The sequence below is a fragment of the Saccopteryx leptura genome, chromosome 1, assembly GCF_036850995.1.
Source record: "Saccopteryx leptura isolate mSacLep1 chromosome 1, mSacLep1_pri_phased_curated, whole genome shotgun sequence".
Taxonomy (NCBI): Eukaryota; Metazoa; Chordata; class Mammalia; order Chiroptera; family Emballonuridae; genus Saccopteryx; species Saccopteryx leptura.
The window spans coordinates 125,450,248-125,476,183 of record NC_089503.1 but is presented as its reverse complement, the minus strand read 5'-3'; the positions used below and the strand labels follow the sequence as shown (position 1 = coordinate 125,476,183).

At 45.3% G+C, this 25,936-nt stretch overlaps 1 protein-coding gene and 1 pseudogene across 1 annotated transcript in view; one reads left to right on the top strand and one right to left on the bottom strand.

The window, feature by feature from the left end:
- The first annotated feature begins 381 nt into the window (after positions 1-381).
- The window catches only part of ANKRD33B (ankyrin repeat domain 33B), a 72,918-nt gene continuing 47,363 nt past the window's right edge, over positions 382-25,936 (top strand). The window contains exon 1 of the mRNA XM_066374481.1: positions 382-1,641. Within this exon, the coding sequence (XP_066230578.1) occupies positions 1,276-1,641 (366 nt within the window). The 5' untranslated portion in view covers positions 382-1,275. The remainder of the gene's footprint in view (positions 1,642-25,936) is intronic.
- On the bottom strand, positions 18,514-22,524 carry LOC136389725 (proteasome subunit beta type-5 pseudogene; annotated as a pseudogene).

Sequence of the window (25,936 nt, the reverse complement as noted above, 5' to 3'; positions counted from 1 at the left end):
TTCACCCCTGCACGGACCAGCGATGCTTCCTGTCAAAGATGAAACACCCCCAGTCCAGGCTCGGAATGTGCCCTCACTACCGCACCTCCATGGAGCCTTTGCCCGAGAAGTTGGCCTGGAGGTCGGGGGCTCCCCGTGGCCAAACCTCACTGCCAGCGCTGGGATAGAATTGGAAAGGCCGATCTCCAGCCAGGGGTGTGCCGCGGAGTCGGTGCTCTGCCTAGCTTCTCCAGGTTAATCCGTCTCGACTTCCAGTGACACGGTGACATTGTACAGGGGTGGGGGAGGGGGGAGGGGGAACTTCACAGCTCTGGCCTGGAGCAGACTGTTAACAGCCACGCCCCCCCCCCCCCCCCCCCCCCCCCCCCCCAGCTAGTGGATAAGTCTCCAGGGTCGGTCTTTTAGGAGCAATGTGCAAACACAGTTGGCCCGGGTCCTACGTGACCCGAGGACTCTGTGGATTTTCTCCGAGTTTAGAGTGGCATGGTCCGCGGCGCAGCCCGGGCTACGGGCCCCCCACGGTGGAGTTCTCCTCTCCCACAATGACTTGTCTTCGGTGCACAGAGTGACCTCGGGATTCCCTGGTCTTAAACCCGGAGTGGAGATGGCCCCGACTCCTGGAAAGACGGCAAATGGGTCCGAGAAGCACCCCCACCCTCTCTCGGAGGCCAGACACTCTGGGCGGCGCCAGGGTTCCAGGGCTTAGAGGTTTCTGACGCGCAACTCAGGCTCAGCCCGTGGCGTCCCTCGATCTCCACCTTCCTCCTCAGTCCAGTGGCTTCTGGAGCAGAGGGCAGGGTCGCTCGCCACCCGCGACACTGGAGTTCGGGTTCTTTAGGTGTTGCTTCTGGTTCTTCTACACGTGCATTTCTCAGCTCTGGGACAAAGCACTCTGGTACACTGTCTTCTTGGCACCGAGAAGCCCCTGCCTGGTTCTTAACTTTTGCCCGGAACGGGCCGCAGGGCAGAAGACCAGGGGTGCGCGCCTACTCCCGAGGGCAGCCCCGCCCGGCCGCCCGCACGCGGTGCTTGGAAAGCCCCCGCGGCTCCTCCCACCCCCGAGGGGCTCGCTCCAGCCTCCAGTGACTTTAGTCTTCCAGCACAGCCGCCTGGTGCTCGTTTCCACAGGCCTGGAGAGCGGAGAGCTTTGCTTTTCTGGGGCTGCAGGGGACGAGGGACGGTGATCTTGGTGGGCTCTGAGTTCCCGTCTCCCGGCCCGCACGCCACGGCCGCCTGCCCGCGCCCCAACCCCCGGCCCGCGCCCCGGCCGACAGCATGGTGCTGCTGGCGGGGCCCGGGCCGGAGGGCGGCGGGGCGCGCTGTGTGTCTCCGCAGCAGCAGACCCCACCTCCGGATGCGAAGGCCGGGGAAGATCCCCCTGACTATGAGGAGTACGAGGACTTCTCGCATCTGCCGGACACCCGCAGCATTGCCTCGGATGACTCCTTCTACCCTACCCCAAGCGAGGAGGAGTATAGCTTCGAGAGCACGGAAAGCGTCTCGGAGGAAATCCCCGAGGGCGTCCCGGAGGCGGCGACCCTCCTGCGCGCCGCCTGCGCCAACGACGTGGGGATGCTGAAGGCGCTGGTGCAGCGGGGACCGCGAGTTGAGGAGGTACAGGAGACCGATCCCAACGGCCGGGTAAGCAGGCATCCTCCCAGGTTTCGGGGTACCCTCCGCAGTCCATCCCATTCTCCGCTCCACACGCATTCCGACCCTGTCCAGGTCCCGCATAGACTTTGCATTACAAAGAGCGCCTTTTCCTCCTTCTCCGGGCGTGAGGTGTGCATGGAGCCTTGGGTGACCGGCCGGTCAGGCTCCAGGTAGGGGAGTTTGATTTGTCCGAGGTCATAGCCTGGCGGGGACACACCTAATCCCGCATCTTTACGGAATCCCCTTCTTGTTTCCTGTCCCGGGGTCCTCTGGTCCCTGAATACCTTTTGGTGCCTCTCGTTGGCTCTTCAACCTGGGCCCCCTCTGACCGTTACTTTCTTTGCCCATAGGGAGCCACTTCCATCCTTCCAACTCTCCAGTTATACCCCTTAGCCCCTGGCGCCTTCTGCCCCTTCCCTTCCATGCCGGAAAGCAAATCGGCTTCTTTGGGCCACCCGGGCTCGCAGATCGTCTGCTTACTCTCTCCACCCGGCGCCCTGCTTTGCCTAGTGGTCCACGAGGGGACCGCCAGGGTGATCTCTGATTTAGTGACCTCAGCGTCACTGCCCTCTCTCGCCGCACCCCCTCCCCCACAATAGGGCCTGGGAACTGCATTGGAGGGGCAGGCACCCACCTGGTAGGGCAGGCTGGGTAGGGTGGGGAGAGAGACATAGGGTATCTGTTATTCGTGTCAAGACTCAGAGACTGCAAGAAACCTTTAGAAAAGGGAAGAAAAGAGTTGGCTTGCAAAGACTTGAGGACTGGCTGATGACACACAACCTACCAAGCACTTGGAGGGAAAAACCAGAGTGACTATTGTGGCCAACTGCTAGTTAGGCTGCGCTGTGTGAACAAGCAGTGGTCTCACCTGATTGTCACATTCCCCAGGTCCTGAGGGATATCTGCAGTCTCAGCCGAGCACAGTTCAGGAATGCCCAAGTGCTTTTGCTCAGGAGCCCACAGCTGACAGACGATATGTGCTTGAGAACTGGTGGGACCCTATGCCTTTGGTTTATCTCAGGGGGCAGGGAGGTTTGTCTCTTACTGTAGTCTGGGCTGGGCTGTAGCATGGAGGAGCTTGGACTAGTGTTTAATTTGAGCTTGGGGAAGGGTTTGTGCTTGCTGTCCTGTGTCAGGCAACTCTGGCTAGGAGTTTTCTAGGGCTAGAGGAACTAAGGTGGGGCCTTCCTGGCGGCTTCGCCTTGGTCCTTCTGGGACACAGGGCAGTGCTCATACCCCAGCTCCCATCTGCCCTTGCTGGTGGTGACTGCAGTTTTGAGTTTCAGGAGCTTTAGGGGATCTTTTTCCAGCTCTACTTTCACTTTTTCAAGGAGAGTTTTCACGAACAGATGATTAAAGCAGGGACTTCTTTCTTGAAGCCCACAAGGATGAGGAAGAACAGGGGTGGAGTAGGTCTCTCCCAAGTTGTGGGTAGCCCTGCGTCTCCAGTGGGCCGGGGGTGGGGGAAAGGCACTGGCCAGCCTGGTTTGCCCTGGACCCACTCTGAAGCTCCACTGGGCTCATATTTATGTTTCTTTTGGAGGCAAAAATAAATAAATAAGTAAAAGTTTGAAAACAGCTGCATCAGAGCCAACAGAAACTATCCCCAGCGGGCTTGGGCCTCAGAAACTGAGTTTCTAGACAACTTTTGAAAGCCCTTCCCTCAGCATAGAGTCAGGAGATGGCAACCAGAGAGGGTGCCTCCAGCCTCTGTGAGGCTCTCTGCCTCGTCTCCTCGTAAACAGGGTGAAGGACAGCTCCTACATCCTGGGGCTCTGAGCGTGCCGTGCCGGAACACGCAGCCCTCCGACATGGCCCTTGTTTACTGTCCTGTCCTTTCTCACTCGCCCGTCTTGCTCTGAAAAGTACATTCCCTACATTGTTTTCTCTTCTGCCAGGCCAAGCCTTTTCTCTCTGCTTTTCCCTTTGGTTTCTCTGATTTGTATTTCCTCTTCTCTTCTCCCCACCAAATTGGGATGAAGAAATGACACATGGCTGGATCTACAGCAAGACTCTTGGGGCCTTTTATCTCCTGGCCACGAGGAGCAAGTCCTGTGTTCTGTGCTCTAAGGAGGGCAGGAGAGAGCTTCTGCTCTTCCCATGACTTCTAGGCGCTGTTCCTCAAACGGCCTTCATGTTCCTGAAAGACAGAATAAAATGTCCCAAAGTGCCAGTGCGTGACTCTATGGCAAATGGAGTGTGCATTACAGACCTACTGTGTGCAAGGCACTGATTAGGTACTATAGGAGACTCAAAGATGCGCCAGTTTCTGCCTTGGAGAATCTTAACCTTTTAGTTAAGGAGAGGAATAACTCAGAGTAATTGTGCGCAGTTCAGAGAGAGGACAGGAAAAGACTATATGGGACAAGTGTCTCGAATGCGGGGACCTGAGAACAGGCCTGGAAGCCTTGGGAGGGGAGACTTGAGGCCATTGGTAGGCAGGTGAGGTGTGCTTGACTGTGGTGCGGCACAGAGGGGCAGTGTGGGAGCTGACGCTGGAGAGATGGATCTGGGCCAGGTGATGAGGGGCCAGCCTGGAGCAGCCGGCTAAGAGATAGGAAATTGGGAAACAAACTGGTTTCAGCCTGCCAGTGCTCAACCTTGGGGCCACACAACTGCTCACTCACTGCCTTTAGGTTCTTACCTTAGGGGCACCTTCTTGAGGAGGTCTTTCCTCCTACCGTGTCTAAGCTAGCAGCACCTGGAGTTCAGGGCCATCCAGGAGTTCAGGAATTGAGGGTGGTTATTTGGGATATTACCAGTATGTGGCATTAGAGTAAAGATGTAGAGAAGACATTTGGGGGAGAGTACTGTAGAAAGAAGGAATGGCAAATGCAAAGGCCCTGAGGCAAGAGCCCTGGGTGCCTGGTCTACCAGTTACCATGATTAGTGGCAGTAAAAACCTCACAGAAAGCCCTAGAGCAGGGGTCCCCAAACTTTTTACTCAGGGGGCCAGTTCACTGTCCCTCAGACCGTTGGTGGGCCGGACTATAAAAAAAAAACTATGAACAAATCCCTATGCACACTGCACATATCTTATTTTAAAGTAAAAAAACAAAACAGGAACAAATACAGTATTTAAAATAAAGAACAAGTAAATTTAAATCAACAAACTGACCAGTATTTCAATGGGAACTATGCTCCTCTCACTGACCACCAATGAAAGAGGTGCCTCTTCTGGAAGTGCGGTGGGGGCTGGATAAATGGCCTCAGGGGGCCGCATGTGGCCCGCGGGCCGTAGTTTGGGGACCCCTGATCTAGAGCCTTGGTGGAGCAGAGGGGTAGTTAGTTGCATTAACTACAGAATGCACAGCTCAAAGATGCAGCCCATAGCGAGCTTCCCAGAACAAAAATGTCTCTGAAGGCTTTGAAAGGTTTTCTGAGCTGTGTTTGTTGAGCTGCTGGTCTCTGGTCAGTTAAAAAGGGAGTTCTGCCTGAGCTGACAGATGTTTCAGTGAGTTTGAGTAATTAAGAATCAGATGTGTTTTGTTTAAGAAAATATGTTCATTCCTGGCCCTGAGATTGGTAGAATATTGGCCGTGGCTCAGCACTCAATTTTGCTTCTAAAATATTTATTGCTTCAAAGGATTGTGTAATTTAATATGCAACATGTAAATATTTGTCAGATAATTCTTTAGTAACATTCAAAGTGTGCTCTTGCTGTCTTTTAGATTTATGGTTGTTTTGTTCCCTCTGAATTAGAGACAGTGAAAGCTGCCATAATTCTTTTTCTTAGTTCTTCCCTTCTACTTATTATCTCTGGAGGTTCACCTGTACAGTGGTGACGTCTCTGGAAACAGCATCACTACCAAAGGAAGTGTTAGTGCTGCCTTCGTGGTTCAGAAGGGCAGCTGGAATGTCAGACAGCTCTTGAAACAAATTGGGCCCAATTAGGCTAAATTTAAAACATTGCACTCCTTTCTTGATGTGATTCTTCTAAGGTATGTTTAAATTCCAGGGTCTCAGTGAAAATTTTCAAAGTCCCCTCCACCCATTTGCTCTATAGACTAGCAAAGCCCACCATACACCCAGGATGGAGGGGAGGCATCTCCTTTTACTCTTTTTTTTTTCCCTTTACTCTTGAGTGACTTCAATGTTTTATTGATTTGTTGTGAAGGTCAGGACCTTTGTCTTGACAGATGTATAAGAAATTTTGTGGCTGGTGGTGGTTTTTCGAAGGCTACAGAAGATGAATACACTTTGGATTCACCTTTCCCTGAAATGAGAACCAAGTTGTTTGGGTTTCACACCCAGCCCTTGCGTATTTTCTAGGCCTCAGTATGGACGGCCTGCATGTGCACTAGTTAGCTAGAGAGTACGCTCTGGCTTCACGCCTCCATACATATGTTGAGGGCCATCAAGTACTGGGGAAGGGGCTGAGGAAGGGGACTGGGACCCAAGGAGAGGGAATGGAGAAGTGTGTCAGCTGAAATTAACCATGGAAAAACCTGGGCTTGTGATGGGCAGGCAGTCAGATGTCCGCCTCTTCCTCCTTCACCGACCATGCTGGGGTACTCTGGGCCCACTAGCAGTGGAAATATGCATGTGGTTTTTGTTTTCTTGTTCGTATTATTTATTTATTTGTTTGCTTATTTATTGGTTTATTTTGAGAAAGAATGTGTAAGAGAGAGAAAGGCAGGAAGGGAGAGAGAGGATGAGAAGCATCAACTCATAGTTGCTCTTACTTTAGTTGTACATCAAGCTTCTTGTACGTGCCTTGACTGAGTCCGAGTCTGTCCCCTTGCCAGTGACCTTGAGCTTTTCATGCCAGTGACCTTTTGAGCTTACACTAGTGAGCTTTGGGATCATGTGGACAATTACCCTTTCAAGCCAGCAACCCTGTGCTGATGAGCCTGCGCTTAGAGCCAGTGACCTCAGGGTTTTGAACTAGTGACCTCTGCATTCTGGGCCGATGTTTTATTTACTGCATCACCACAGTTCAGGCATATTAATTAATTAATTAATTAATTATCTTAGAGAGGAAAGGGAAAGGGGGAGACTGATTTGTTGTTCCATTTATTTATGCATTCACTGGTTGATTCTTGTATGTGTCTTGGCTGAGGATCAATACCTCAATCTTGGTATATTGGGATGATGCCCTAACCAATTGAACTATCCAGCCAGGGCTTGTTTTTTTTTTTTTTGTTTGTTTTTTTCGAGCAGTTTTAGATTTACAGAAAATTGAGGGGATGGTACACAGGTTTCTCATATAGCCCTGCCTCCACACCTGCACAGCCTCTCCTGCTATCAACATCAGAGTGGTACATTTGTCATAATCAGTGAATCTATATCAACACATCATTATTACCCAAAGTCCATTGTGGTTCACTCTTGGTATTGTATATTCCATGGGTTTCAACAGATGTATAACCTATATTCATCATTATATCATAAAATATCCAATATGTTTTCATATAAGTATATCAGTTATTTATGACCACAGCAATGCTGCATAACAAGTAACTGAAATCCCATGAATGTATGCAACAGTAAACATTTTGCTAAGGGTGGCCCAGCTCAGCTGATTCTGGCTAGACTTGCATTCAGCTGGTTCAACTGTGGATGGCAGGACCAGGAAGGCCTTGGCTGGGGTCTCTCATCTTCCAGCATGCTGGCCTGGGCTTGCTTTCCATGGCAGGGTCAGGGTTCCAAGACAGCAGTAGAGCTGATAAGTTTCAGCGTCCCTTCTGCTGAAGCAAGTTACAAGGCCAAACCCAGATTTACCCCTCTTGAGTGTGAATTTGCTTTTGTTTCTATACGATGTTATTCACTAACCACAAAGTGTTTATTTTAAATTTATTTTTATTAAGAAAAACTTTAGATAAGCACCTAAGTAGGGGTGCCAAGATCCCTTGTGTCCCAATTATCCAGCATCATCAAACATTACCCCAAAGGCCTGTTTTAATTTTGATGGAAAGGGTTGCATTAAATGCTGCTCTTTGTGTGTCTGTGTACGAAGGTCTCAGAAGTTTAGAGTGACCACTGTCACTGGATTTTGGAGCTGGAAGGAATTTTAGGGGTTATTGGTCTCCATCACTTTATAGTTGAAGAAAGTGGGCTCAGAGAAGAGGACATCTAGAGCATTAGGAGAGCTGGGTTCTAGAATGACCTGAAGCTGCTCACGATGCTCCTCTAGACTGCATGGGTCCCTGTCGGAGAGCCTTCTGAGCTTTCCACCTTTGCCTCCTGGCTGCACCTGAGAAATGGGCTAGCTAGAAATTTGGTGGGGTGGTTGGGGTGATTTTGAACATAAGACTTCTTTTTCATCCTATACTTATAGAGGAAGACTCATGGGAGAGGTGTTATAAAAGTCTAAAACAATAATAGGGTACATGAACTTTTTTGGACTCTCCTATCAATATAATATGCAGGCTATTACTCAAAACTGTTTTGAACAACAGCTTCTGTTAGATATGGCTACAATACAGGAAAAGCTGTAAGTATTATTTAACGAACTATAAATTACTAAAATTCAAACCTTCCTATCAGAGCCTTAGGTTAGTAACTCTAATAGTTACAGGATTATTCAGATTTCCTCTTTCTTCCCGAGTCTGTTATGGTAACCTTTATTTTTCTAGGAAATTGTCTCATTTTCTTTAAGTTTTAAAGGTTAATGAAAAAAAAAAGATTAATAGTGTGACATTTTTATTTTTATAGTTCTCTTTTTAATCTCTTCTGTAAATGTATTATATGGCCTATTGTTATATATTTTTGAAACTGTGCCATTTCTCTTTTGTGACAAATATTGTTAAAAATATCTGTTTTATTCAACTTTGCTTTGGATCTATTTCTTCACTATGTCATCAATTTCTGCTTTTTATAGTTTTTTCTTTCAGGTTAATTTAACTAACTATGATTTCTTTCTGAAAGTATCACTTTTGCTTTTCCCACAAGTTTTGATACGTAGTATTTTATTGTTCTGTTCTAATTTACTTTATGATTTCCTCTTTTATTGACCTAGAAGTTATTTAGAATTATGTTAAAAATTACAAAACATATATACTTAAGATTTATTTATTTATTTTAAAATTGAGTGTATTAGGGTGACCCTAGTTAACATAATTATACGGGTTTCAGGTGCCCAATTCTATAAACATTTGCATACATTGTACATCCTTTCAAGTTTTTAAAGCTTTGTTAAAATAATTATTTTAACCTAATTTAGAGAATATGGTCTGTGTGATACTTTGATATTTCTTGAGAGTGGCTTTATAGCCTACTGGGTCAGTGATTCTAAATCTTAACCAAAAGATATTCTGTGATTTCTCCAAATTAAGTCAAAACAGTTTCATGTGTAAAATAATATGTAATTCCTTTTAATTAGAAGAAATAAGGCTGTAGAGAAGTTATTAAAATATATAAACAAAGAAATTATGTTTTATTCAAGACAATGGGGAACTAATTCATTTAGACAGCCTGGTGGAATAACGGTGGATGTATGGTGTGTGTGTGCATGCGCATGTGAGATGAGGTTAGATTTTTTTTTCCAAAGTGTGAAACGGGGGTGTGGGGTAGGGGGAGGGAGGCAAATAGACAGACTCCTGCATGCGCCTGACAGGGGTCCACCTGGCATGCCCAACAGGGGGCGATGCTCCAATGGAGCCATTCTAGCACCTGAGGCAGAGGCCATGGAGCCATCCTCAGCATCTGGGCCAACTTTGCTCCAATGGAGCCTTGGCTGCGGGAGGGGAAGAGAGAGACAGAGAGGAAGGAGAGGGGGAAGGGTGGAGAAACAGATGGGTGCTTCTCCTGTGTGCCCTGGCTGGGAATCAAACCTGGGACTTCCACAAGCCAGGCTGATGCTCTACCGCTGAGACAACCGGCCGAGGCCAGATGAGATTAGATTTTAAGATGAAGTATGATAGTAAGAATCCTTGATGTCATTCAGTGTGTGTGTATATAAAATAAATGGAAAGGGAATATTTTTAAATGGTGTTTCTGAATTTGAAAGACAGTTGAAGGTGGATTTTACTTATTTCTACTAAATCTGAGATATGAAAATTAGGGTAGATGTGAAATCCCAAGTGATGGCTGAGTTGATGGCAAATTGGATTGGAGTGGTGGGATTTGAGAGCAATTTCAAAGTAACATGAAAACAAACGTATGCGTTTAAGGGCATATTAATGTCAGCTGTGAATATTCAGATGCTAGGTAGGCATGTGATGAATGGAGAATTGAGCATTTGTCTCTGGCCGAGATTTAGCCCTCGGATGAGAGAGCACACTTGGTGAGGGACGGTCCCGCTGAGAGGCATAGCCAGGCCGTGTGGAGGCGGCGGATGAAGAGGCGGGAGCAGTACGCACCGGAGGTGTCCAGTAAAGGGCGTTAAATAAAGCTGTAGTAGCACAGTCTCTGAGAAAAGGGAGCATGCGTGAAGTTGGTTTAAAAATAAAGGAAGATGGGAATTAGGCTGAGAAAAGCCCATCTCAAAGGATTATACACTGTCTGATTCCATTTATGTAACATCCTTGAAATGATGCAGTTGTAGAGATGGAGAGCAGATTAGAGGGTGCCTGGGTTAGGGCTTTGGGGAGAGGAGTGGGTGTTAGTTACTCTCACAGTGTAGCAGAGAAGGAGGGGCCTGTGACTGCACAGCCCTGCATCTAGGTTGTGGTGGTGTTTACAGGGATACATGGGTTAACATGGCATAGAACTATGCACACACACGAGGTAACATATGAAAACCTCTGTGGATTGTCCTCATACTATTAATTATGCAAGATGTTGGTATTGGGGAAGATAGCTGATGGAGGCGACTTCCTATGGGTCCACCACTATTTCAAAATCAAAAGTTTAATAAAAATGAAGGAAGGCAACTCTTAAAAATGATTAAGATGATAGTATATGTATTTTACCACAATAAAAAATTGGAAAAAAAAAATGAAGAAAGGCATGTTGTAGCCTTTTTTTTTTTTTTTTTGGTATTTTTCTGAAGTTGGAAACGGGGAGGCAGTCAGACAGACTCCCGCATGCGCCCGACTGGGATCCACCCGGCATGCCCACTAGGGGGTGATGCTCTGCCCATCTGGGGTGCCGCTCTGTTGCAACCAGAGCCATTCTAGCGCCTGAGGCAGAGGCCATGGAGCAATCCTCAGCTCCCGGGCCAACTTTGCTCCAATGAAGCCTTGGCTGCAGGAGGGGAAGAGAGAGACAGAGAGGAAGGAGAGGGGGAGAGGTGGAGAAGCAGATGGGCGCTTCTCCTGTGTGCCCTGGCCGGGAATCGAACCTGGGACTCCTGCACACTAGGCCAACGTTCTACCACTGAGCCAACCGGCCAGGGCCACTTGTAGCCTTACCATCATCAATAAATCCCCTTTTGCAAACTAAAGTAGGATCAGACCTGGTTTTATGTAGGACTGGGACCCACTGGCAATATTAGCTGTTTGAACCATTGTTCCTAGGCATCAGTGAGGAAGTATTCCCAAATGCAGGATCCCAGGCCACTCCCTACACAGGCTGGAGCAGAATCAGCACTTAATGCAGGTTTGAGGTGATTGGCATATACAGTTGTTTGAAGAGATCCAGACGTTTCTTAGAATAGAAAACAGGTTTAGTGGCCAAGATGGCATGCTTAGGATGGTTACATGATCCCGGACCAGTCACATGATATTTGGACAGAGTTTCCTCTGGATTCCCATGTAGAAAATGGGGACGCTTATTATGAGAATAACAACACCTCACGGAGGTTCCAGGCAGAATAAATGAGTAACTTACATAAAGAATGTGTCCCACAGCATAGGCACTCAGCAAATGGAGCTGTTGTGTCTGTGGGTGAATTAATGTCAGCATGGTTTCCCAGTACTGATGTTTCGATTTCAGCCAAGGGAAATGGCGGAAACCAATGTTTAACGAAAGAGCAGTCATCAAGAAAAGTCATGTCTATTTGGTGAGGACCCTTTTAAACCATAAAAATGTGTGAAGAGATTAGTTGCCTGTTGAGCATTCAGACTGCACTGAAAGTGGCTTTTGGTGGCGTGGGTACAAATGAAGCCAGACTGAGGGGCGGTGAGAGGGCAGAGGGGGTGCTGGGGCCACGCCTTGGCTGATCCTGGGAGCATCTTTGCTTGCGGTGGGTGGAGGCCAGGATGCTGCCATGGAATGGAAGCAGTCTGAAGCTTGGAGGGGAATGAGAAAGTCCAGGCTCTCAAACGATGAGCAGGGAGAGCGTTTCCAGGAGAAGCAGGATGGCCCTTAGGCCAGGGATCATCACAAGCCTTTGTTCTTTTTTTCAACATTTTCCATGGGTATAAGTGAGTGCAAAGAGCCCTGGAATCGAAGCCCGGTCCACCCTGAGACTCTCAGGGACCGGTTTGTCACTTGCTCTACTGTAAACAAGCAGTGCACTGGGTTCTCCAAGCTTCCTTCCATTTCTATTCCTTCTTGACATTGTCAAACCAGGATTCCAAAGGGCCTGGCCCTCCCTGCTCATACCAGGAAAATCAGTCTGTATTTCTTCCTTCTGGACCTTCCTTCCAGGTTTTGTATTTGAAAGCACGAGGGACAGGAGTCATATGCTAAAAATAGCAGTGGTGACATAGCTCCTGGGTCACTTTTGCGGGTGCTCAGGGTTAGGCTTTTCTCACTGGCGTGAGGGAACGGGAGGGTTTCTGGGAAATGAAACCTGCTCACAGCAGCACCAGGGTACAGTTGGACTCAGTGGAAGAAGCTGGGGAGCCAGATTTCTGCATTGTGGTTCCATTTTTCTCCTGGAGACACATCTCCCTGCTCTAACCATCCAGCTGCAGAGGGTCCAGGTTGTTGGGAGACCTGTTTCCTCCTCAGTGAAAAGGATATAACAGGCACCATGGAGCAGGGGGACCAGCGACTCTGCTGTGTCTTGTCACCTGCACGTCTTTCTCTGTTGAAGGGTGGGCTGCAGCAGGCCACCTCTGAGGTCCCCGGGCTCAGGTCCATGTGCTATGATGGGTGGGGAGGCTTTTTCCACAGGCGCTGGTTGGCATTACAGGGCATCCACTCTCTCCGGCCTGCCCAGGACTAAGAGTCTCGCATCCTGGGAGACCCCTGGGCAAACAGGACTGGTTGATCACCCTACCTATGAAGACCACTTCTGTGTTGGGACTACACACAAAGTGTCACCACAATGAAGCTGAAAGACCCACAGGCCACAGAATTCCTCTTTTAGCAGAACTTGGAAACCCTCCTTTGGAGGAAAGCTGTTAAGTCATATCATCTGGGCCATGTCTACTGCCTTAGTCGCTTAGGGTGAATTCTCATCGCACGAGAGAGTTGTCACCCATTTGAGGGGTGATTGGGGGACAGGGGGGCTCTTGGTCAAGGAAAGGCCATTGCGGGAGAGATAAGAATTGTTGTGTGTGTGTGGGGGTAAGTCTCCACTGTATACACAAAAGGTAGAAGATATACATTTTTATCAAAAAAATTCAGTTACCTAAAATTCACCAGGAAGCTGTGGTAAATTTTTTAAAATAGAAATCATTAAAATGTTTCCTTTGGTGTAAAAAAATCTAAATTCATTGGGTTGGTTTAGAATGAGGCATAGCTGTACTAAATTAATTTAAAAAAACCCCCAAAACAAAACTTTTTCTAATTTGTTAAAGGCAATGACTTACAATGACTCTGCCAATAATTTTATTGGATCCAAAAATAGTTAAGATATTGTTAACTTAAAATATTTCCTAGTGTTAATTCAATGAAAATATAGTAATTAAAAATATTGACCTTTTGTGTGCATCTGGCAAGTTGACCCACCAGTTTACAGATGGCTTGATTTCCACATAAGGGTTTGAGGAATCCATGAAGACTGTGTTTCTTTAACAATAACATGGGTCCTTCAGAAACATGTCTGTGAAAGGAAGAAGGCTTTTTTCCATCCAAAGAATGGGTAGTACTGAATATTTGCTCTTAAAACACATTTTAGTCCTTTCAGGCTCTGTGACAGAACACCATACACTGGTGGTTTATAAACAAAAGACATTTATTTCTCCCTCACACCATCCCATTGGAGGTTAGGATTTCAAAGTGTGCATTTGGGGGGAAGGCACAAACATTCAGTCTGTAGCAAAACAGTATCAAGTGCTGAAAGAATAATAAAAATAAAGAAGTTATGTATCTCAAATACCTTTCCAGGAGCAGAAAAGGCATATGATTTTTTCAGTATTTGAATAGAATTACACATTTTCATGTAAAAGTAAAAGGAAACAGCTTGAAAAGGAAAGTGAAGAAAAATGAATGTCTTCAAAACAGCTGTTTTGACATATAATTTAAAAACCATACAGTTCATCCATTGTCAGTGTGCAGTCAGTGGTTTCCAGCATATTCACAGACATGTGCAAGCATCAGCACAGTCCACGGTAGCACGTTTTATTGGCCTCAGAAGGAAACCTTGAAGCCTTTAGCTATCACACCTTATCCCCCAGGCCCTCCGGCCAGGAGCAACCACACATCTTCTTTTTTAGTTTACATTATTTCTAAAAGGATTTTTATGAAAGAAGAATGAGATCTTTGTAACTTCATGTCAACCTTTCTTGACATTTTACTCCATAAATGAATAAATGCAACATTCACTTCACGCCAGGAAGTGCCAGCACGTGCAAGACAATGTCATACATGCTGTTTCTACCTTGAAGTGTCTTACCATAAATTTCCTATAAAATACAATGTATAATAAAGCATTCAGTTTTTAAAACAATGTGCGAAGCGCCAAACTTGACCCATTTCACCTTGAATGCTGAGCCCAGTGGTCCTCTTACTTATCTCTGCTTGGGCATCCGGGACCTCACCCCTGACCTTGAATCTGAAATCCTGGGATGGGGTCAGCACTCAGTTCAGCACACTCTCCAGGATTTCCAATGCAGCTCAGCTTTGAGAACCTCTGGTGGATTGCATTTACATCTTCTGGTTAACATTTCAGCTCAACCTGGGCAGTTTACCCTTTCTCCTATGGGCGTTTGGCTTTCAGTTTTGTAGAGAAGGTGGAGGCCTCTGTCCTCTAACTTGTCTGACCCTTCACTCTGCTCCTGCTCCTGCCTGTGTGTGTGTGAGGGGTTAGTTGTGTTGAGAGCGGGGCCTGACTTTGCCCTTGGCGGGGTCTTGGGCAGGGGGCTTGGGAAGTGCCCGGTAAAGGCTCTTTATGTCTGTGTCTTCTGTTGGTTCTGTCTCCTTGGAAAATCCTGAATCACACATTCCCTTGGGAATATTACCTGCTGGCAGGCCCTCCTCCTCTCAACCCTCCCCCCACCCCTCCCAAGCTTGTACAGCTGGTCCCAGCTCTGGGTCCTGAACCAATTTCCTGAACTTGCATTTGAGGTTAAGTGCAGGATTTCTCCTGCTAACCTCCCAGCATGTTATACCTCACATGTTGGAAACATAACTCATCACTACCCCCTCCCACACACTTTTTGCCATTGTTTCTGTTGTCTCAGGGCTGGCTCTGTGGGTGTGCAGCCTGTGCATTCTCTGCGGCCTGTGCTTAAAGGCGTCTAGCTATGGGTGTGATGCCCTGCTGCTGCTGCCCTGACAGTAATGGTTTTGTACTGAGGGTACTCTGTTTTCATTTTGCACAAGGGCTTCAAATCACATGACCCACCCTGAAGGCCCCATGCCTCTAGCTGTCCCTATTTGCAACTCTGAAGTTGGCCCTGCCTCCCTCATCTCCCCCATTGGTCACTTTCCAAGAGTTTTCAGTGATGGCCCCTTACTTTTCATTGAGATCTCACTGCCTCTTTAATTTGAGGCTTTGAGATGTCTCACTTGAACAAATGCTTCACTTCCCTTCTGCTTTCCTTCATCTGGACGCTTTCCAGTCTCTAGTCTGCTACCACTTCCGGATAATCTTCCCACGTGTGGCCTGTATTACCACAGTCTCACATTTGCAAACTCTTCTTTCCATGTCCCCACAATAGTTCCAAATACCTGATTCCCCACTGCTTCCCTTTGTGTCGCAGAAGTGGGGCGACTTGCTGTCCCCACAGCCGTGGCAGATCCTTATTCTCCCTGGAACAATACCCTCCCCCTTTCTCCTGCTAGCCCATCTCAGATGTCACCTTCTCCCGTGTCCTTCTCTAGATGGCTTCTCTAACTTTGGACTCCCATTTTTATTTTCTTTAGGAAACTCCTTTCATTCTGTTTGGTTTTATAGTGATTGTTTGATATTTTCTCCCTCTACACTTGATGAGCTCCATGAGCAGAGATCCTTAGCATCATTGTTTATGCCCTCTTCAGTCTAGAAGAGTTTGTTGTGCACAGTAAGGGCTTGTACTTGCTTGTTAGATAAAATTGGGATACCGTATCTTGTTGCTAGTTATATACCCTTGATTTTAATACTATATTTTTAAAGATTTTATTTATTTATTTTAGAGAGGGGAGAGAAAGAGAGAGACAGAAAGGAAGGGGAGGAGCAGAAAGCATCAACTCCCATATGTGCCTTGACTAGGCAAGCTCAGGGTTTGAACCAGCAACCTCAGCATTCCAGGTCAGCGCTTTATCCACTGTGCCACCACAGGTCAGGCTGATTTTAATAATATTTAAAAATAAATTTTTAAGCCTTACATTCAAGTCTTTAATCATTTTGAGTTGAGTTTTGTGAATGGTGTAAGATACGTCTCCAATTTCATTCTTTTGCATATGGTTATATATACTGCTCACAGAAATTAGGGGACATTTGAAAATGAATATGAAGTGGTAGAATATCCTGTAATTTTTGTGAGCAGAATAGTTTTTCCAATACAATTTACTGAAGATACTATCCTTTCCCCTTGTCTATCCTTGATGCCTTATCTAAAATTAGTTGACAGTACATGCTTGGGTTTATTCCTGGGCTATCTGTTCTGTTCCATTGATCTATGTATCAAAAACATTTTATCAATACTACGCTGTTTTGATCACTGTAGCTTTGTAATATACCATATTTTTTGCTCCACAAGATGCACTTTTATTGCCCCAAAAGTGGAGGGGAAAATGCCCGTGCATCTTATGGAGCAAAAAATACAGTATTTTATTAAATATTTTAACACATCATTTGGTTCAGATTTTTTTTTCTTATTTTCCTCCTTAAAATCCTAGGTGTGTCTTATGGTCAGGTGTGTCTTATGGAGCGAAAAATACAGTAATTCAAAATCATGAAGTATGATGCCTTCAACTCAGTTCTTTCTCAAGATTGTTTTGGCTATCTGGGGTCTTTCGTGGTTCCATAGAAATTTTAGAATTGCGTAATGTGACCTGGAATTTTGATAAGGGGTTGTGTTGCATCTGTATGTACTTTGGGTAGCACAGGCACTTTAACAATATTAATTCTTCCAATTTATGTTTGAAAATAATTCAGGATATCTTTCCATTTATTTGTGTCTTTTTCAATTTCTTTCATCAATGTTTTATAGCTTTCAGTGTACAAATCTTCACCTTCTTGGTTAAATTTATTCCTAGGTATTTTATTTATTTATTTTTGATGGTATTGTAAATAGGATTATTTTCTTGATTTCCTTTGTGGATAGATCTTGATTGGTGTAAAGACATGCAACTGATTTTGCATGTTGACTTTGTATCCTACAACTTTACTGAACTTGTTAATTCTAATAGTTTTATTTATTTATTTTTTGGTGGCGTCTCCAGGGTTTTTAAAATTTTTTTTTTTATTTTTTTCAGGGACAGAGAGAGGGATAGACAGGGACAGACAGACAGGAACGGAGAGAGATGAGAAGCATCAATCATCAGTTTTTTGTTGCAAGAACTTAGTTGTTCATTGATTGCTTTCTCATATGTGCCTTGACCACGGGCCTTCAGCAGACCGAGTAACCCCTTGCTCGAGCCAGTGACCTTGGGTCCAAGCTGGTGAGCACTTGCTCAAACCAGATGAGCCCGAGCTCAAGCTGGCGACCTTGGGGTCTCGAGCCTGGGTCTTCTGCATCCCAGTCCGACACTCTATTCACTGTGCCACCGCCTGGTCAGGCTATAGGTTTTTATATATGGAAAAAACAAAGATAATTTTATGTCTTCCTTTCTGATTTGAATGCCCTTTGTTTCTTTTTCTTGCCTGATTTCTCTGGCTAGTACTTCTAATACTGTTGAATTGAAATGGTAAGAGTAGGCATCCTTGCTATGTACCAGATGTTAGAGAAAAGGCTTTCAGTGTTTCCTCACTGGTTATGAGGTTAACTGTAGGCTTCTCATAAATGGCCTTTCTTGTGTTGAGACTTCTCAGCCTTGACAATAATGACATTTGTTGGCTGGATAATAATTCTTTGTTGGGGGATCTGTGCTGTGTGTTATAGCACATTGAGCAGCATCCCTGGTGTCTACCCAATAGTTGCCAGTAGCACCTCTCCCCACTCTCCCCCTTGTGAAAACAAAACAAAACAAAAGTCTTAAGACATTTCCAAATGCCACCTTGTGAAGAAGGGGCAGAATCATTCCCTGATCGAAAAATCACTGAAACAGAGAATAAAGTCAGGAAAATTGTTTGAGTTGTGGGTGTGAGTATTTTTTTACATGGAGAAATAATTGAGGTTGTAGAAAGATCTAGAGAATTTGGCATGCCTGATTACTCTCTTCTGCCTCTTCTCACTAAAAGTTTTGTCAGGTGGCTTTTTTCTTTTCTTTTCTTTTCTTTTCTTTCTTTCTTTCTTTCTTTCTTTCTTTCTTTCTTTCTTTCTTTCTTTCTTTCTTTCTTTCTTTTTCTTTTTCTTTTTTTTTTTTTTTTGAGGTCGAGTAGTATAATGTTAATATCCAGGAAAGTAAAACAGATCATCACTTCTGCAGCAAGTCATTAACAACTGGTAAGAGGTCAATAAACCAGAGCTTAAGAAAGACAATCAATACAATTGGAGACCCCTCCACTATAGAATGGGAGCTGTACCATTATTACCAACAACAGTCTCCCCTAGAAACTCAGCCGCTATATCCACTGCCCTTCAGGGTTAAACCCACTGTACTTTCATGTATATCAGCTGCGTTGTCACTGGAGACTCGGGTCCAGCCACCCTCACAGACATGGTAAAGGTTGACCACACCTCCTGAGTAGGCATCTCTATAGGTGGCTTGATCGATGGCTCAGTAGGCCAGATCATAAACCTGTTCTACCTCTAAGCCAGCGGTTCTCAACCTGTGGGTCGTGACCCCGGCGGGGTCGCCTAAAGCCATCGGAAAATACATAATGCAATCAGGTATTTACATTTCGAATCATAACTGTAGCAAAATTATAGTTATGAAGTAGCCACCCAAATTATTTTTTGGTTTGGGGTCACCGCAACATGAGGAACTGTATTGCGGGGTCACGGCATTAGAAAGGTTGAGAACCACTGCTCTAAGCCATAGGAGTAACCCTAATGCATAATGCCATATGCATACATAGGGCCAGAACCTACAGAAAAGGTGGCCTCTGAGATCTGGTTTCCTTCACAGTCCACATTAGTAGTGGCCAGAGTCTCTCCTATCCCAGCCACTGATCCTGATGCCCATGGACAGCCCCATGCCTTTATATACTGATTTGCTATGTTGGCCAGCAGCTTGGAGGCAGCTGCTACTGAGGTACATTTTTTGTTTTGAAGCTCATAGATTCAACATTGCTGAGCCAATAGCCAGTCCCAGAAGCTACAGTCTACTGTGCTCCTGCCATGGTGCTCAGCAGGTAGAGGCTGATCTCTGTCACCTTCTCTACTGTCTGGGAGGCAATGTAGGCACCTGCTGTGGACTGGGAGTCCGCTGCAACAGTGACTCCATGTTGAAACTTGAAGGTCAGGGTAGTGGTTCCATGAAGTGCTTTGATTCTTGGCCTCTCTGGGATATCCCAGCTGGGTGCTGCCAGGCTCAGCCTATCACCGAGGTCAGCACGACCCCAGATCTGGAAACCCCATGCTGGTTCACTAGCAGCAAGCTCTCCAACACCCAAGCCAGTGCCCTGTCTTGTTAGGTGTTTTTTTAACCCTTTGAGTAGTGAGTTCTTTTCATGCTCACTGACCTCCAGGAGTGAGATTTTTTTTCCAAAAAATGAAATTAGTTCCAGTTCCAGTTTTATTAACTTAAAATCATGTTTGTTTGAGCCTGACTGGATGGTGGTGCAGTGGATAGAGCGTTGGACTGGGATGTGGAAGACCCAGGTTCAAGACCCCGAGGTCGCCAGCTTGAGCAAGGGCTCATCTGGTTTGAGCAAAAGCTCACCAGCTTGAGCCCAAGGTCGCTGGCTCAAGCAAGGGGTTACTCGGTCTGCTGAAGGCCCGCGGTCAAGGCACGTATGAAAAGGCAATCAATGAACAATTAAGGTGTTGCAATGCGCAACGAAAAACTAATGATTGATGCTTCTCATCCCTCCGTTCCTGTTTGTCTGTCCCGGTCTATCCCTCTCTCTGACTCTCTCTCTGTCTCTGTAAAAAATAAAAATTAAAAAAAAATGTTTGTTTGATAACCAATTTATGAAAACAAGAGTAACATACATTTGCCTTTTTTTTTAACATTGCCTTACACATTTTTAAACTCCATCAATCAAACATACTTTGGTCAGGAGTATGGTCAGGAGGCACGAGGACATACCTGAACGTTCATACTACTCAAAGGGTTAAAGTTAAAGAATTTATGCAACCTAGTAAGAAATTTTATCTACCAGCTCCTCTGAGATGTTCCTATTCTGTAAAATGAGAAAAACACATAATTAGAGTTCCCAGCACTGTAAACACTTCTCATTTGGTGTATTTGTTGTTAGAATCTTATCCTTTGACTGTATTTTTCTCTGGGAAAATACTCATAATAGGACAAGCTGTGCTTTTAAAAATGTAATAGGAGGTTAGCCCCAAGAGGCATGACACGCCCTCTCCAAATTCCCGAGTTTGCCTTTCATGATTATCACTCCACCTTTATCCGGTGCTGGGGTATGTGCAGGGCCACCACGTGCTCCGTGAAATTTGATAATGGAGCTGAAGAAGAGTCAGAGATGACCCACTTCATACCTAGCAAGACTGAGCGAGCATAGTCTACCAAAACCTGTGGTACATTTCTGATTGCAAAGGGATTTTTTTTTTTGTATTTTTCTGAAGTTGGAAACAGGGAGGCAGTCAGACAGACTCCTGCATGCTCCTGACCGGGATCCACCCAGCATGCCCACCAGGGGGCGTCGCTCTGTTGCAACCAGAGCCATTCTAGCACCTCAGGCAGAGGCCACAGAGCCATCCTCAGCGCCCTGGCCAACCCTGCTCCAGTGGAGCCTTGGCTGCTGGAGGGGAAGAGAGAGGCAGAGAGGAAGGAGAGGGGGAGGGGGGAGAAGCAGATGGGCGCCTCTCCTGTGTGCCCTGGCCGGGAATCGAACCTGGGACTCCTGCACGCCAGGCCAATGCTCTACCACCAAGCCAACCGGCCAGGGCCTGCAAAGGGATTTTTATTAATTAGTAACACTCAAGCAAACACTGTACTGAAGTTCTTCCTTTAAAAAGAAACAACACAGAGAATGATTTGAATTAAATACACTTCTTGATTCTGCATGAAGTTGCCTTCTTTTCAGTTGAATGGGTTCATCTATTTAGCAAATATTTATTGGACGTTTGTTTGTGCCTTGCACCGTACACTAGCACTGAACAAGACAGAAATTACTACTCAAATGCAGCTCACGTGCTTTTGGGGAGAGAAATAATAAACAAGATGATTAAGAAAAACAGGAAAAGTTCTTAGCAAGTGAGGGAGTATTCAGTGTTGAGGAGAAAAGGTTAAGCAGGCCTGGCAGGTGTTGCTGGCGTTGGGCTGATGCCGAATTTCCCCTCCTCGCTGAGGAGAGAGCCTTTGTGTGAGGACGCGGAGGAAGTGAAAGTCCTGCCTTGCCACGAGGCTGTCCAGGGGAAGAGCAGTCCAGATGGGTGGCAAGAACAAAGGGCCATGAGGGGGAGTGTCTGGAATGTTCTGGAACAGCCAGGAGGGCTAGAGCAGAATGATGGGGGAGAGCTGGCAGGAGGAGGTCAGAAGTATCTTGTCACTTCGAGAAAGACAGGGTTGGGAAACAAGAGTTAGAGAGGAAGAAAAAAGACCCGATTCCATTTAGAACTGAAAATTTTAGTAATGTCTTGAATTTGGTGCTTTTTCCAGTGAGCAGGTGCTTAAGGCCAGCAATTCTTCAGGGCTGGTTGGGGTGAGCTCTCTTAACGCCTTTTCAATATTCATGTAACTAAACCATCGAGAATTTTGTGGATGCATAGAGCATAGGAAACTAAAGTCCCCAAATATTGTCCTCAGTTGACAAATCTGTATTTGACCTGTTCATCTTGCATTCTTAAGTTTCGGTTTTTTAGATCTGGCTTCAAGCATGGGTTGCCATTTCCATTTGACACAGGAAATTTAAGAATGTGATTATGTGGGTCTGTGGAACATGACACTTTGCTCTTGTGAAAGGAAACCCTGAGACAAACCCTAGAACTCGAAAGCACTTCCTGGGGAGCTCGTAGCTTCCTCTGTCAGCCCCTGTGGCCTGGCTGCCCAGCACCCTGGCTGCCCAATAGGTGTGTGGGGTGTGCTCCAGGAAGAGGAGGTGCTGCCCAATAGGTGTGTGGGGTGTGCTCCAGGAAGAGGAGGTGCGAGCGGTGATGGTTGACGGGTTTCCACGTGGTGTTGTGGGTACCGCATGGGGCATGCATAAAGCGAGGTGTGGTTCTGGGGTCACATTCAGGACTGCACCTCTGAGTATCACTGCTATGGCCCCTGCCCCCCTCCCCCACCTGGGACAGATGTCACCACCAATCCACGTTTCCCTCACCTTTACTGATGGCTTCTCCATGCCTGGCTCCCACAGGAGACACACTGGGGGACAAGCACTGAGGCTCTGTCCCCAAGGAACTCACAGATGGCAACACAGTCTGTGGTAGAGACCCTGCCTTCTGGGTCAGTGTGGGCCTTGAGAGTTTCTCCATCAGCTCTGCTCCAGGCCATGTTGAGTAGTTCTTTCTCTTATCGTGTGACAATAAGAAATATAGAAATACAGTTCTCTATGAGGGAGCAAGCAAGGGCTGGTGCCAGTGTCACAGCTAGTGGCTCTTTACCTGGCTTGGAATCACTGTTTGAGTCAAATGCTGCACTAAAAGTCTAATGTGTGGCGGGGCCTGTAACTCAGTGTGTGTGTGTGTGTGTGTGTGCGCGCGCGCGCGCGTGCGTGCGTATGTATACTACTTTCTTCTCCCGCTTTTCCATACAGTTCATAACAACATTTAGCCCAACAGAACAGTTCTCATCTTCAGTTCTCTTGTGCTTAATTTTTCTTTTGCGTTATCTTAATGCATAATTTAGGAAATAGTTATTACTCTCCTGTAGTGAGAAGATTCAAGGGGAGAAAAATCTTTCCAGTGCGAATGTGGCCCTCTTCCAATACATTTATATGTCCCAGGTCATTACTCATTTGCTTTTAGCTTTTAACTTAACAGCAGTGTGAATGTGGGCCTTTCCCAATGCCTTTCCATTACCAGTGCATTACTCTTGTGTTTCCTGGCTCAGCAGCAATGTGTTCTCTGCTGAGAGGCTGGGAGAATCTTTTCTTGCTGAATGTCAAGGGGCAATGGCATTGGGGCCTGTGAACTTCTTACTGAAGCAAAACATTTCTGATTTTAGTGACTTGTGAAGATCCTTCTTGATTTTCCCTGTGAACGATCACACCAGCCTCTGATCCTTACTCCTTTGCTCCGACACTGAACAGTAATATTTAATAGGTGTATTTTTCATGCTTCCAGTAGAAATATTTGTTTTAATTTTTATGGAAAATATACAATAAATAGAGAGAAAGGTATTTAACTGCAATAGAATGTCCCCATGTGGTCCTGCCTTGTAAAAAAAAAAAAAAAGGAACGTTTAGGTGTGGGAAATGAAAAAGAAGAACCAAGTACAAAGAAGGAAATAAGAACGAGTCATGTACATTACTGGTAACTGGAGATAATGAAGTTTACCTTTGATACAATCTGTCTGTTTACCCATTTCTAAAGTTTATCCTGTGCATAGCGTTTGAATTCTGCCTTTCCCCTTCTTTTTTCCCACTTATATTGCTCATTTCTGTGCTTGGAATCTTGATTTTCAAAATCCATTTTTGCATACATCACTGTTTGTTTAATAATTTGTCAGACATTTTGGTTGTTTCTGAAATTTTGCTATAGAAATAATGCCCTGGTAAATGCGTATCCTGGTTTATTGGAACATTCCTTTTTAGATTAATTCTTAGAAGGTATATTATTGAATTTGAGAGTGTGAGCTTTTAAAGGCCATCTTGTTTTCTAGGAAGATTGCCTAATTTCCCTTCCATCAGCAGGCTATGAAATTGCCTGTTTTGTTGTATCCTCATCATGCTGTACATTAATTATTGAAAATATTCAAATGGCTTTGAAACATTAAAAGTCATGTATGCTTACTGTAAAATAATCAGGTAACATAGAAAGGTAAAGTGCCAAAGATAAAAATCACCTATCTTAGAGATAATTAATTTTTTAAGGTGTAAGTTCAGAGCCATTTAATGTAATATGGTACATGTAATTTACTTTTTTCCTTTATAACTTATTGAGAACATCTTTCCATCAGCAAATACACATCATCATCATTATCATCATCATTATTGTTTTTTTTTAGGGAGAGAGAGAGAGAGAGAGAGAGAGAAGGGAGAGAGGGAGAGAGAGAGAGAGAAAGGGACAGACAGGAAGGGAGAGAAATGAGATGCATCGACTCATAGTTTCGGCACCTTAGTTGTTCATTGATTGCTTTCTCATATGTGCCTTGACCCTGGGGCTTTAGCCGAGCTGGTGACCCCTTGCTCAAGCCAGTGACCTTGGGCTTCAAACTAGTGACCATGAGGTCATGTCTATGATTCCACACTCAAGATTGCAACCCTGTGCTCAGGACAGTGACCTCGGGGTTTTGAACCTGGGTTCTCAGCATCTCAGGCCAGTGCTTTATGCACTTCGTCATACCTGGGTCAGGAAATACACATCAATTATTTTTAATTACTGCAATATATTCTATTTTCTGGGTATTTTCATTTATTTAACTTATGAATTCTTGGTAGTCAATGTGATTATTTCTAGTTTATGGGGAATATAGCAGTTTACATAAATCTTGCATATTGATCTAATTATGAGAAAATTGTTGGGTCTTCAGTTTGGTTCCATGTGATGGGTCCTGTTAACTTCACAAATAATTCTGCTTCTCCCTGGAGCAGTAAATTTTCTCTCGGTAGCATCACACCTGGCCATGCCACTTTCTCTGGCAGATTCATTGTGAGAAATGACTTGCGTAACTTTGGCCATGTTTTGAGACCGAGCATATGATTTGCAATACCCTCTTTTCCCTCTATGATGAGACACAATATTCCAGGTAGAGGTTCCTCCATCAACCTGAATCCTAGAGGGAAAACAACATGGAAAAGATCTGCAGTCCACTTGCAGTAGACATGTCATCTGAGCAAGCAGATATTTGTCATAAGCCATTGGAGATTGCTTGTTACTGCTGCACAAACTAACTTATTCTGCCTGACATAATACATAACAAATAACCTTCTAGAGTGAACCTACCTATCTATGTTCGTTAGCAAGATACTAGTGTGCTTGTCCTTCCACACTTTGCCAATACTAGTTACTTTCACTCTTTTTAAACTCTTGGCCAAAAAATGATACTTCACTTTAATATGTGTGAGTTGGGCCTGACCAGACGGTGATGCAGTGGATAGAGTGTTGGACTGGGACACGGAGAATCCAGGTTTGACCCTGAGGTGGCCAGCTTGAGCCCGGGCTTATCTGGCTTGAGCAAGGCTCATCACCTTAAGCCCAAGGTCACTGGCTTGAGCAAGGGGTCTGCTGTAGCCCCCGGTCAAGGCACATATGAGAAAGCAATCAATGAACAACTAAGGTGTCGCAACAAAAAACTGATGATTGATGCTTCTCATCTCTCTCCGTTCCTGTCTGTCCCTATCTATCCCTCTCTCTGTCTCTCTCTGTCTCTGTCACACACACACACACACACACACACGTGTGAGTTGGATTATTGATGCTTTATATTACATGTTTTATATAGCAGATTTATGAACCATTTAGATCTTTCTTTGTATCTTTTGCCCATTTTTTTGATTAATCTTTGTTTTCTTGTTGAGTTTTAAGAATGCTTTCAATACGCTAAAGATAATATATTTTTTTTTATCTAGCGTATGTTCCACGTTCTTTTTCCATTGTGAATTTATTTTTTTAAATCTAATTTTGGGGTTGTGGAATTTCTTAAATTTATGGCTTGATATCTTTTGTCAGTTTGGAAAAAATTCTCGGCCACTATCTTGTCAAATATTGTTTTGTCCCACTCTCTTTTTCTTCCCATTCTGTGA